A 12500-nucleotide genomic window follows, 5' to 3' on the forward strand; every position below is an offset into this window, starting at 1 on the left:
GGGAGGGGGAGGAGGGGAGGAGGGGGGGGAGGGGGGGAGGGAGGAGGAGGGGGGGGAGGGGGGGAGGGAGGGGAGGGAGGGAGGGGAGGAGGGGGAGGGGGGGAGGAGGGGGGGAGGGAGGGGAGGGAGGGGGAGGGGAGGAGGAGGGGGGAGGATGAGGGGGGGAGGAGGGGGGGAGGGAGGGGAGGAGGAGGAGGGGGGGGAGAGAGGGAGGGAGGGGAGGAGGAGGGGGAGGATGGGGGAGGAGAGGGGAGGGGATAAGGTGAGACCAGGTTGTGATGGCCGTTTGGAGTAGGGACGTCCCGATCCGATACGAGCCAAAGAATGCGCTATGTCGCTATGCTAATTCAAAGCTGCCACTTAGAATAGTATTTATATTTGTAAAATTGAATTGTCAAGTCAAAACTGACAAGTCAAGATGTTAACTTCATAATAAAATGATGTTGTCATGTTGCGTGTATCAATTCATTTATGTTAGGAAATGGATGACACAATATTCAGCTTTAACAAAGTAAAACAGACCTCCTGGGTTTAGTGGATACTTCATTGGTATTAGCTGGTTTGAATATGTCTGTACTGAATGGTTAACGGTAATGAAAACATGGTATTTGTGCGACCCTAGTTTCAAGATTAGATTAGAATGGAGGGGGTGGGCTAGTGGTCACAGTGTAACCCCCATCTTAAAAGGCTTTGGTGTTGAACCCCATCTCCCACAGCCTAAGCGCTAAGCATCCTAGAGACGCCACAACTCCCAGCTGCAACCTGACCCCCTAAGTGATTGAATTGATTATTTCAGATGGGAGATTACACATCAGTGTAGTACAACACCAAATAAACAACAGAATCACATCAACATTTGTATATAACATGTGCATTGAAAGCATTAACCGGCGCTATCAGCAGCATCAACAGAGAAAGAATATATATATATATATATATATTAACATGTTTGTCCTAACATGAAATATTGAGAGGCAAGGTACGGAGTCTGCGTTGTGCCTCGTTAGCTTGGTTAGCTCCTATTGCAGTGATTTATGAAGTGAAATGTTAGCAGGGTCAGAAGGGGTTAGCCTAGCCCCAGGTGGACCCACTAGCGGGACTGATGCATGACTTCAGTCAGTTATGGGGTGAACCCCTTTTAGCTTTAGCTCTACCGCCCTTTGAAGACTCATGTAACAAACAGACCTAGAAACAAGCAGAATAGAATGGTGGGGAAAATGTGAGTAAAGCATTTCCCGACTATATATATCTTACTATATATATTATTGAATGTCTAAAGTACCCTATTTAACAGAATTTACCTTTATGTTTAAATGACACTACTTAACGGTATATTGAGTACAGCTAGGCTAACAGTAAAACCAAAGGTTAGACGTGCAATTGTAAAAAGGAACTCTACCAAGTGATGAAATGACCACTAGGAATGTTACGCATCTAGAACTGGAGGTACTTAACTCGAGGAACTTCTGGCCCTGAACCAACACAATAGTGTTAACAGTGAAGTGTGCTGCGTGCCCGTGCTGTGTGTGTGGGGGGGGGGGGGGGGACGTACGAGGTGATCTGGGTTTCCATGAAGATGAGGATGAAGACGAGGAGGGCGGGGACGATGGAGGCGGCCATCATCCAGGGAGGGAAGGGCTTCTTGTCTCCGAACGGACTGATGAACCAGCCCCGCTTGTCCGGGGACGTCACAGAGAACCCCGACGGCACGTTGAGCTTCTGCAGCGAGGACACAGCGAGGGAAGACTCTGGGTTCACTGCTGCAGACCTTTGACCTTCTTATGCTTTTAATGTATTTCTTTATTGACCTTTCAAATGGTCATGGTGTGAATACCTGCGTGTATGTGTCGGAAATGGAGTAATCCAAAAGAACGGATAATAGGATGGAAATGGGGATCCCAAAGTCACCGATGATCCTCCTGGCCTGCAGCAGAACAAAGAACCATCAACAACAACAGCTGCTGCTACATGCACCCTCTGCTACCAACCCAGATCAGGGCAAATCCCTGAAATTCCGCTTTTCGGTTCCATGGTCAACGGGAACGCGGACGTCGGGATCTGACGGGGGAGGAGAGTTCCGCACCTTCCCGCCCAGGAAGCGGCTGTTGCGGAACTTCCTGAGGAAGAAGGCGACAAAGAAGGTTCCCATCATGAGGACCAGGGACAGCAGGGCGGTGTTGGGCTGGTTCAGGACCACGCTCCCGTCCCCCTCTGAAGGCCCGCCCACTTTGATGCCGATCCAGGGCCCAGAGGGGGAGGCGGGGTAGCTCTCCATCAACGGGTGCTCCTGGAACACCTGCCCACATAACGGCACAACCACGGCTTATTGTTAATGAGGCCATAGACAGAACACCTGCCCACATAACGGCACAACCACAGCTTCATGAGGCCATAGACAGAACACCTGCCCACATAACGTCACAACCACAGCTTCATGAGACCATAGAGACAGTGCAAGCATGGATGGTTGCTTTATTACTGTATTCATCCCCAAATGGAAATTAAGATCAACTAAATGTATAACTTACTTATATGATGTGGTTTCTGATATGGTTAATAGGTACACTGAACACATTGTCTGAAATCGAGCATTCAAACAGCTGAAAACGACTTCCAGGATTAATTCAGACTATGTCCAGAAGGATACATTGACATCGACTGTTAATCTGACATGACTGTGTGGGTTCTGTACATTTGAAATGTTTAGATTGGATCAGTTAATGGATCACCAAGGTGCCTTGCTCGGGTCACCAAGGTGCCTTGCTCGGGTCACCAAGGTGCCTTGCTCGGGTCACCAAGGTGCCTTGCTCGGCTACACCTCGACACTGCGCTAGGACGATCCGGGGATCGAACTAGCAACCTTCCAGCCAACAACCCGCGGGCAGCGGTTACCTTGATGAGTTTGGAGAAGGTCTCGTAGATGAAGATGAGGGAGATGAGGAAGGCGAAGATCTCCTGGGTGAAGGGCGAGATGTAGCGCACCAGGAAGCTGCCCTCGGCCGCCACCATGACCAGCACGATGAACACCAGCCAGAAGCCCACCCACACCCGGCCCGTCAGGTACTCAAAGTCATGGGCCTGGCAGAACTGGGAACAGTCAAAACACGCATCAGAACATCTGGGGGAGCTAATGAGCGCTTTGGGTAGTGATGGTTGATTGAAATATATGAGGGGAATAAAATGATGTAACGAAATATTGTAAATATGGTTAAGCCTTTAAACATTTATAATTCACCAGCTTGTTGGTCTTTCACTTTCTGTCACCTGTTGGAGTGACGGTGGATGTTATATTGGAATATATAAGGGAAAGGAAAATATATATTTTGTGAAAATATCTCCACTGTGTCTTTCATCTTTAAACACTAAGGGCGCCCTCACCCTAGGCCCTCTGCACCGTGGCGGGTACGTCTGCCCCTAAAGTCTAGACGGTTGGTCTAGTGTGAGCGCGCCGTCCGTCCTCCGGTACAGGTCAACTCCGTGGCCTCAGTTCACTCCAGAGAGGAGAGCTCAGGCCACGGGACAGACGCTAATGAGCCCACACGCGCACGGATACACAACCGTATGTACAAGAGGCCACCGTACTCAGGCCCCGTGGAGACCGCCTAGTGTGAGCACAGGCCAGCGGACAGTGGGGGGGGGGGCCTGGTGTGAGTGCGCCCTAACAGACATGCTCAACACGGCCAGAAGGAAACTAATGAAAGAATCTTTATGTGATGTTGATCATGGAGGTTGATGTTTACTTTTTTTTACTACTTTTATTGTATTTTTTGTACGTTTGTTGTATTCCTTCAGTCTGCTATCTTTGTTCTTTCTGTTATATTAAGTGGAGCCACGTCGAGGCTGAGCTGTTTGAAGGCGTGCTGCTGGTGCAGAGGTGCTGTTTTCATCACCTTATAGAAGGCTTCTTCAAACACCAGCAGGGGGCCAGAGAAGCCGATGATGAGTAGTGGCTGACCGCCCAGCAGGGAGAAGACAACGCCTAGGGTCGCCGTGGAAACGATGAGCTCCGACACTCCCATCATGCCCTCTGTTTTCTCTCCTGTGTGCAGGACAGAAAAAAGAAGGAATATTCAATACGTGTGTTTAGTTATTTAGCAGATACTAACCTTATGTGGTTATGAACAATAACATCAACAAAATAAATCCACCTTCATAACAATTATTCATTTTCAGAATGAATTTATTCTGAAAATAACCGTAAAAGTTTGGTAATTATTAGTAGTCATAAGTGAAGCAAAAACTCATGTTTCTTACTAAACCACCTGTTTAATGTTCCTGTTCACATAACATTCATCTTCATCAATCTTAATATATTAATATTAATCGGTACATCAGAGCTCCTCAGACCAGCAGAGAACCAGAGACGGCCGCGGTCGTACCCAGCAGTCCTCCGAAGGTGATGGTGGGCGACAGCGCGGCGAAGTAGATGAAGATGACGGCGGCCACGCACTGGATGTCCAGCGCGTCGCGGAGGTCGCTGGCGTAGCGCGGGTAGCGCCGCCGGATGTCGTGGATCAGCCCGCCGAACGGGACCCCCGAGCGCTTCAGAGGGTCCACCTCCTGGTCCGCCTCCTCCTGCTCCTCCGGAGTCACTTCTGCAGGAGGAGCAGGAGGAGCAGAATCACACCTCAGTGACACGCAGTCTCCAGAGCACCTTAACTATTACTGAAACACAAGATCAATACTAACTCTTTCAATACATCAACCAGAGCACCTTACAGAACTATTACTGAAACACAAGATCAATACTAACTCTTTAAATACATCAACCAGAGCACCTTACAGAACTATTACTGAAACACAAGATCAATACTAACTCTTTAAATACATCAACCAGAGCACCTTACAGAACTATTACTGAAACACAAGATCAATACTAACTCTTTAAATACATCAACCAGAGCACCTTACAGTGAACTATTACTGAAACACAAGATCAATACTAACTCTTTAAATACATCAACCAGAGCACCTTACAGAACTATTACTGAAACACAAGATCAATACTAACTCTTTAAATACATCAACCAGAGCACCTTACAGAACTATTACTGAAACACAAGATCAATACTAACTCTTTAAATACATCAACCAGAGCACCTTACAGAACTATTACTGAAACACAAGATCAATACTAACTCTTTAAATACATCAACCAGAGCACCTTACAGAACTATTACTGAAACACAAGATCTATACTAACTCTTTAAATACATCAACCAGAGCACCTTACAGAACTATTACTGAAACACAAGATCAATACTAACTCTTTAAATACATCAACCAGAGCACCTTACAGAACTATTACTGAAACACAAGATCAATACTAACTCTTTAAATACATCAACCAGAGCACCTTACAGAACTATTACTGAAACACAAGATCAATACTAACTCTTTAAATACATCAACCAGAGCACCTTACAGAACTATTACTGAAACACAAGATCAATACTAACTCTTTAAATACATCAACCAGAGCACCTTACAGAACTATTACTGAAACACAAGATCAATACTAACTCTTTAAATACATCAACCAGAGCACCTTACAGTGAACTATTACTGAAACACAAGATCAATACTAACTCTTTAAATACATCAACCAGAGCAGTGAACTATTACTGAAACACAAGATCAATACTAACTCTTTAAATACATCAACCAGAGCACCTTACAGTGAACTATTACTGAAACACAAGATCAATACTAACTCTTTAAATACAGGAGCCAGAGCAGTGAACTATTACTGAAACACAAGATCAATACTAACTCTTTAAATATATCAACCAGAGCAGTGAACTATTACTGAAACACAAGATCAATACTAACTCTTTAAATACATCAACCAGAGCACCTTACAGAACTATTACTGAAACACAAGATCTATACTAACTCTTTAAATACAGTATCCTCAGCGACTTATAGTGACTATTATTTTGTATCAGTCACTGAGGGACAGGTAGGTTCATTCATCTCGCTCAGTGACTGAACATTGGGGTTCAAACCAAGAACGGGAGTCAAACACAAGACTTGACCAGATGACCATCCTGTCCCTGAAACAAATGATAAAGCTACTGAAATACATGAGCTGCTGATATATGTACTGTACATGAGCTGCTGATATATGTACATGAGCTAATGGAATATGTACTGTACATGAGCTACTGAAACATGTACATGAGCTGCAGATATATGTACATTAGCGAATAAAATACGCCCAATCATAAGAATACAAGGGGTGACGTATCCAGACCAGCGGAGCTGACCAATAGATAAGACTCTTGCCGTATCCAGTCGGTAAAACAGCAACGCTTTTGGCCCCGCCTATATCAGATACACCGATGTGATTGGTTTGCAAATTTCCCCACTGTGGGACTAATAAAGGATTATCTTATGTTCTGGGCCAGGGGAATCGGGGAGTGAGCATCCTGGACCTCCAGGGTAGTGAAACTCTACTATGCAGTAAGAATGCGATGCATCATTGCCTACTGACGCCCGCAGAGCCCCAACCATCATCTGGAAGAAGTAGCCCCCATGTATCTGGTCCAAGTGACTCCCAACAACACAGTATCTACAAGCTGTTCCTATGAGTCATTAAGTCATAAAGACGTATGCGTATGGAAGGAATAAACCACGACGGGAGGGCCCGTAGGTCAGTAATGTACGACTGTAAGCTGCTGCAGCCTGGGTGAAGCCCAGCTTACCACCGCCGGAGCTTTTATGACTTAATCAACCAAAATTAAAATATGCTCCCATGGTGCTTTGAGCATGTTGTTGTTGCGTTGTCAAGGTAACATCTGGTAAATAGCCGTATATGACTAACTTATTTTGAACTCTTAAAAGGCAGAGTCCTTGGAAGGTTAATGACCAATCAGGATTAGGTATTTTATAATACCGTGGGATAATGATAGAGGATTCATGAACAAGATCAAGACTCCAAAATTGGTTTCTGTGGTATGCATAAAAATATAGCACACCCTTTGTTGTCCATGTCCACGTCCCCAGGGGACCGGGTGGGGTTTATTGTGGTCCTGCCCCCCCAGGGAGAAGAGTGGGGGACCTTTGTGGTCCTGCCCCCCCAGGGAGGAGGACTGGATGGGGGACCTTTGTGGTCCTGCCCCCCCAGGGAGAAGAGTGGGGGACCTTTGTGGTCCTGCCCCCCCAGGGAGAAGGACTGGATGGGGTACCTTTGTGGTCCTGCCCCCCCAGGGAGAAGAGTGGGGTACCTTTGTGGTCCTGCCCCCCCAGGGAGAAGGACTGGATGGGGTACCTTTGTGGTCCTGCCCCCCCAGGGAGAAGGACTGGATGGGGTACCTTTGTGGTCCTGCTCGGCCCCCAGGGAGAAGGACTGCTGCTTCTTCAGCACCCGCTCCTTCCTCTTGCGCATCATCTCCTTCTGGAAGTCGGCCACCGTCTTCAGGAGGTCCTTCCCCGCCACGTCCGACGGCGGGAGCACGATGCTGCAGTCCAGGAACTCGTTGATCCCGTTCAGCAGGTCCTGCCGGTCGTCGGCAAAGTAGGCCACCTCGTGGAAGTTCTGGAGGACCAGGAGCGGGCGTTAGCTGAACGATACCGTTTGACTGTGTGTGTGTTGGATCCCTGTCCATTGTTGATTCAAAGCATTTCCTTCAACTCAGAATGCGAGATAGAGATATTACATTTGGATCCAAAATCAATCTAGATCACTTTTTATCCAAAGTGACTGTTGAGGGCCTGGACGCCGAAGACCCTCCACAAGCTGGAGGTCAGTACCATGGCAACGGCCCTAAAGGACAAACACTGGAGAAGTCATTGACCATCACTACTATCCAGCGTTTGTCTTTTAGGGCTGTTGCCCGTGGTACGGACCTCCTTTCTCCCTGGTGGGGGGTCTTCCAATTCAGATTTATGGTATTAAGGAGCCGCGAGCAGGTAGGGGTGAGGGCTTCCTGGTCAACAAAACCTACAGATTTGACTTCAGAAAATAGGGAACACCCATAGTACCCTTCAGCTGGGACTGTGAGACTGTGAATCACCATGGGCACTAACACACTATCCTGCCCGGCAACAAGAGGAACATCCATGTTGGAAGAAACTAAGCCAAGACAATGCATTTGGGAATCAATCAAATAGTATTTGAATGCAACAGCACTGGCAGTCCACCGCCGTACCTGGTCAGACATGAGCGTGGAGAAGGAGCGGCCGATCTCGTGGTAGTCCATGTTGTTCTGGCTGGGCCCCAGCAGGACGAACAGGAAGCGGACCGGGACCGGGACCTCCAGCACCGACTCCAGCAGCACCGCCTCGTTCAGCCGCACGAAGGCCATGGCCGGCTGCTCCAGGAACTCCACGCACCCTGGGGGGGGGCAGAGAGCCAGAGGTTTGATGAAGGACTTGTGTTACACCCTGGGGGGGGGGGGGGGCAGAGGCGTTACACCATGAAGGACTTGTGTTACACCCTGGGGGGCAGAGAGCCGTCAGAGGCTGATGAAGGCCTTGTGTTACACCCTGGGGGGGGCAGAGAGCCAGAGGCTGATGAAGGACTTGTGTTACACCCTGGGGGGCAGAGAGCCAGAGGCTGATGAAGGCCTTGTGTTACACCCTGGGGGGGGGGGCAGAGAGCCAGAGGTTTGATGAAGGACTTGTGTTACAGCACGTACCCCCGAGGTGTGAGGTGAGCCTCACAGTAGCAGTGCAGGAAAATAAGAACATTTCCTTTTTGTATTTTAGAAAATAAAATACACTAATACACGTATCTGTATACATGATATGCATATTACAACTTCAATATTGAATGTTTATGTGTTAACATAATTGAGATTAGTCGTAAACAACTCACTACTTTGTAATCTAGCAGATGTTTTATTCCAAAGCGACTTCTAGTGAACGCAGATCCAGTCCTGAAGGAGCAGGAGCTGTGCTACATACAGGCCACTACACTACGTAGCCACGGCACAAACAGAGTTCACCCAGAGGAGGAACTTCAAAAGACCATGAAGGTTACAAGGGAAATTCCAAACCGACTTTTTGCCTTTTTGTTGTTCTTAGTGCGGAGCAAACATTTAGAAAGCAGTGTGGGGTTACAAGAACAACACTAAACTCGTTCCTAATGTAGTGTTTTGTTGTGTTCCGTTGCTACACCCACCACAGAGAACGATGACGGCCTCGGCGTCTTTGGGGATCTTAGCGAGGAGCTTCATGGAGCGCGCCGCGGCGGGGTGGCCCTCAGGGGGCAGCGGGTGGAGCGATTTCTGGGAAGAAGAAGAAGAAGAAGAAGAAGAAGGAGGAGGAGGAGGAGGAGGAGGAGGAGGGTAGTGAATACGATTTACGACAACACGTTTCTGGCAGAACCTGAAGAATTTGTCGGAGCACAAATGATCTCTCTTAAAAAGGGATATAGAAATGATTACATGAATCGTACTTTGTCATTCCACTTGCTGGACAAGGTGGAGGCTGTGAACCCCATTTTTCCAAACTTTGTGTTGGGTTTTATGCTTCTTTTTTTTCTTCAAACGGGCTGCTTTGCGTTTGCCAGCGGTTGAAGCTGCGGGGAGCTTTACGTGTTCACAGCTAATGCATCAAGAGGGTTTAACTAGGAGCACCTGCAGGCTGACTAAGAGCAATAACTGCCACATGTGTGAGAGGAGGGTCTTAAAACCACTACCTAGACCCGCCCATGACCTCATCAGGGAGGGACGCTCACAAGTACAATCAACGTGAGAATCACAGGACTAAAACCACGTGTATCTCTGCAGAGCCGGGACACTCGGAACAGAACATTTCAAAAAGCACAGAGCAGAAAGGACAGAGTGGAAACCCTTAGGATAAAGAAGTTCATCTGAAGTTAACGTTAACGAACACATCGTTAGCGTGGCACACACAATAATACACATAATTAAAAAAATAAGTAGCTTCAAAGGCCAAAGCAAAGCCAAACCAGGGAGCCGTATGAGACAATAAGAACGAGGAAAAAAGAACCAGAGAAGGACCATCCCAACGTACAAACAAGCTGACGAAGACCTCCTGCTTGGGGTCGTACACGGGCCCCTTGTCGGGGTGGTCCTCGCCGTCCTCGGCGGGCGGCAGCGTGGTGTCGGGCGGGGCCGGGGGGTGCTGCTGGGGGAGTTGGTGGTTGCCGTGGAGGCTGCTGGTGGACTGCAGGCGGTGGAAGCGGTGCTTCATGTCACTGGGGTGGCTGGAGGAGAGGAGAGGAGGGTTAGCAGCCGGATCCACGGAGAGAACAATATGACCATCAACAGGCGACTGGCATGTTGCTGTCATTGACAATAGATGCATTTGTCTAGATCCTTAACAACATCGATCCTGTTACTTTGGGCAGAAGAATGGGTCTTTTTCAAGAACCTTTTCAAGTACAATAATTGTACTTGAATGTTTCAGAAAATCATAATGGATGTGGAGGGGAAGCTGGGGGAACGACCTTGACGTTGCTCAACGTGAATTGGGCAAACAATACAGATGCTTTATGCAAGGATGCATTTTACAAAAGCAACAGGATGGTTTTAGGAATAAATGAGTTGGTTTAGTTTAAAGTTTTTAGACGACATCATTCAGTTAATTGATCCGCTCTTGGGTTTAAACGGGTCGAACAATGTTTCACATCGTCAAAGGTCAAATACCACAAAGCCATGTCAATAAAAAATGAACTCATGTTAGTTGCATCCGCCGTCATCACTGCAACCGTAACACAGAGTGAGCACTGCAGAGTGTCTGTGACTCGTGATTGGTGGAACACTGGACTGTACCATTGTGTCTTTAAAGAGGGGGGTCCAGAGAGAGGAGACGGGAACTTTGGCTGAGGAGAACTGCACAAGACAGACGGACATCATGTTCCCATATGTTTCATTATCTTCTAAATCCCATACAGGACATGTGCGTTCATACAGACAGAGAAATGCATTCACTAGAGGTCGCCTGTGTGCTAACCACAAAGGCAATACCTCTCGCGGCGACCCAGGTTAGATTATTCTCAACTTTTTTATACTATGAACAAAAAGTCTAAAGCACACGAATAAAGAAATAACCTTCAGAACGCTGACACGAACACCTGTAGGCCCGCTGTAATAAGATCCTCTTATGAAGGATCAACTGCCTTCTACTCTAAAGCCACAGGTTTCAACGGAGAGCTGTGGATCGGTCACGGTCCTCAGCTCTCACACGGTAACTCAGGCTGACAGCAGACTGAGGGACGCTGTGAGCTGTGAGCGGTCGATGGAAGGCCTCAGGCAGCACACTGCCCGGCCAGAGCCTAGTGGAAACACTAATCAATAAAGAGCTTTGTGATGTGGTGTCAGGAAGCGTACACCTCCTATATGAAGACATCCACGTGTGATGGTCACTACTTCATTTCACCATTAAATGATTCATACGGAGATGTATAATGTTGCTTAGTGGTCTGGGATGGGGGGGGGGGTATCTGTCGATGTCTTTCTGTTTTAAAACCGATTCCTGTGTGTCTTAATAACGTGTGTGTTACTTATAGCGTCAGACCTCATTCACAGCAATCAGCTGTGTTAAGCACTCGTGAGCTTATTCCACTAAATGACTCTGCTGTACATCGCTCCAAACCGGAGGATGAAAGCGCGGCAGAGTCTTGCTACGGGTGAGACTGCCCGTCATTAAAACACAGAAAACACCTTTATGTCTGCATATATATCACCAGTAGAACTTTTATACGAACATCTTTTAAAATATTTTTATTATGAACTCGGCGAGAAAGCCTTCATGTCACGCAGCTGAAGACGGAGGCTTAGGGAGACCAGATGGCCGTCCGCACATTTCCAGGAACCTTTCCTTCTTTCTTTTCAATGTTCTGCTCCTGCTGTTTTTCCCGGGCACGGGCCGGCGCCGCCCTCCAGGGCCAGCGGAAAGCGTCCACATCTGGCGGCGGACGGGCCGCAGCGGAGGCCTAGTGACCCCACTAATGCCCGGCGCAACGCACGCGCTCCCCCCTCACCCCGACTCCTGTCACGCTCCCCCCCCCCCCCCCCCCGACCCACCGCGTCCAATAAAAGGTTCAGACCCCTCTACGCCACGCCCCGCCGCGTCTCAAAGCCAGGGTGGAAACAGGACTCTCCCCACGGGTTAGGAGAGAGAGAGAGGATGAAAAGAAGGATCAAGGGTTTGCACGAGGAAAAACATGTCTGTGATGAGGCGTGGCGGGGCGGCGGGGCGGCGGCGGGGCGGCGGCAGGTCAGAGGGGGCGGCCCCGGGGGCAGAGCTGTCAGCTGCTCCTCCCTCTCTGCTCTCAAAGCGTGGATTCAAGGAAACTCAAAGGAAAACGCCGTCTAGGAATCGCTTTCCCGGAGGCTTGGAAAGGTGCGGATGTTGACCCTGAGGTCGCCGTGGTGTCACATGACATCATGTTCAAGAGGAAATGAGCCGGAGAGGTGAAAGGGTTAATGTGCGTTTAGGGCCCCCTGCAGTCAGACAGGGGCCAGCGCGGCCTCCGCTCCGCTGCTAACCCGGGAGGCCAGACCCTTGTAGCGACCCGGGTTTGA

The 12500-nt window shown here is 48.4% G+C and overlaps 1 protein-coding gene across 1 annotated transcript in view; it reads right to left on the reverse strand.

The window, feature by feature from the left end:
* The window catches only part of LOC311358726 (anion exchange protein 3-like), a gene marked incomplete at both ends in the record, with an annotated part of 45482 nt that overhangs the window by 8341 nt on the left and 24641 nt on the right, over window positions 1-12500 (reverse strand). Inside the window, 11 exons of the mRNA XM_084478851.1 lie at window positions 1553-1719; window positions 1835-1924; window positions 2084-2296; window positions 2893-3087; window positions 3891-4039; window positions 4380-4595; window positions 7318-7540; window positions 8154-8338; window positions 9128-9233; window positions 9985-10177; window positions 10746-10805. Of these exons, the coding sequence (XP_084334977.1) occupies window positions 1553-1719; window positions 1835-1924; window positions 2084-2296; window positions 2893-3087; window positions 3891-4039; window positions 4380-4595; window positions 7318-7540; window positions 8154-8338; window positions 9128-9233; window positions 9985-10177; window positions 10746-10805 (1797 nt within the window). The remainder of the gene's footprint in view (window positions 1-1552; window positions 1720-1834; window positions 1925-2083; window positions 2297-2892; window positions 3088-3890; window positions 4040-4379; window positions 4596-7317; window positions 7541-8153; window positions 8339-9127; window positions 9234-9984; window positions 10178-10745; window positions 10806-12500) is intronic.

The sequence above is a fragment of the Micromesistius poutassou genome (assembly GCF_964030765.1).
Source record: "Micromesistius poutassou genome assembly, chromosome: 14".
Taxonomy (NCBI): Eukaryota; Metazoa; Chordata; class Actinopteri; order Gadiformes; family Gadidae; genus Micromesistius; species Micromesistius poutassou.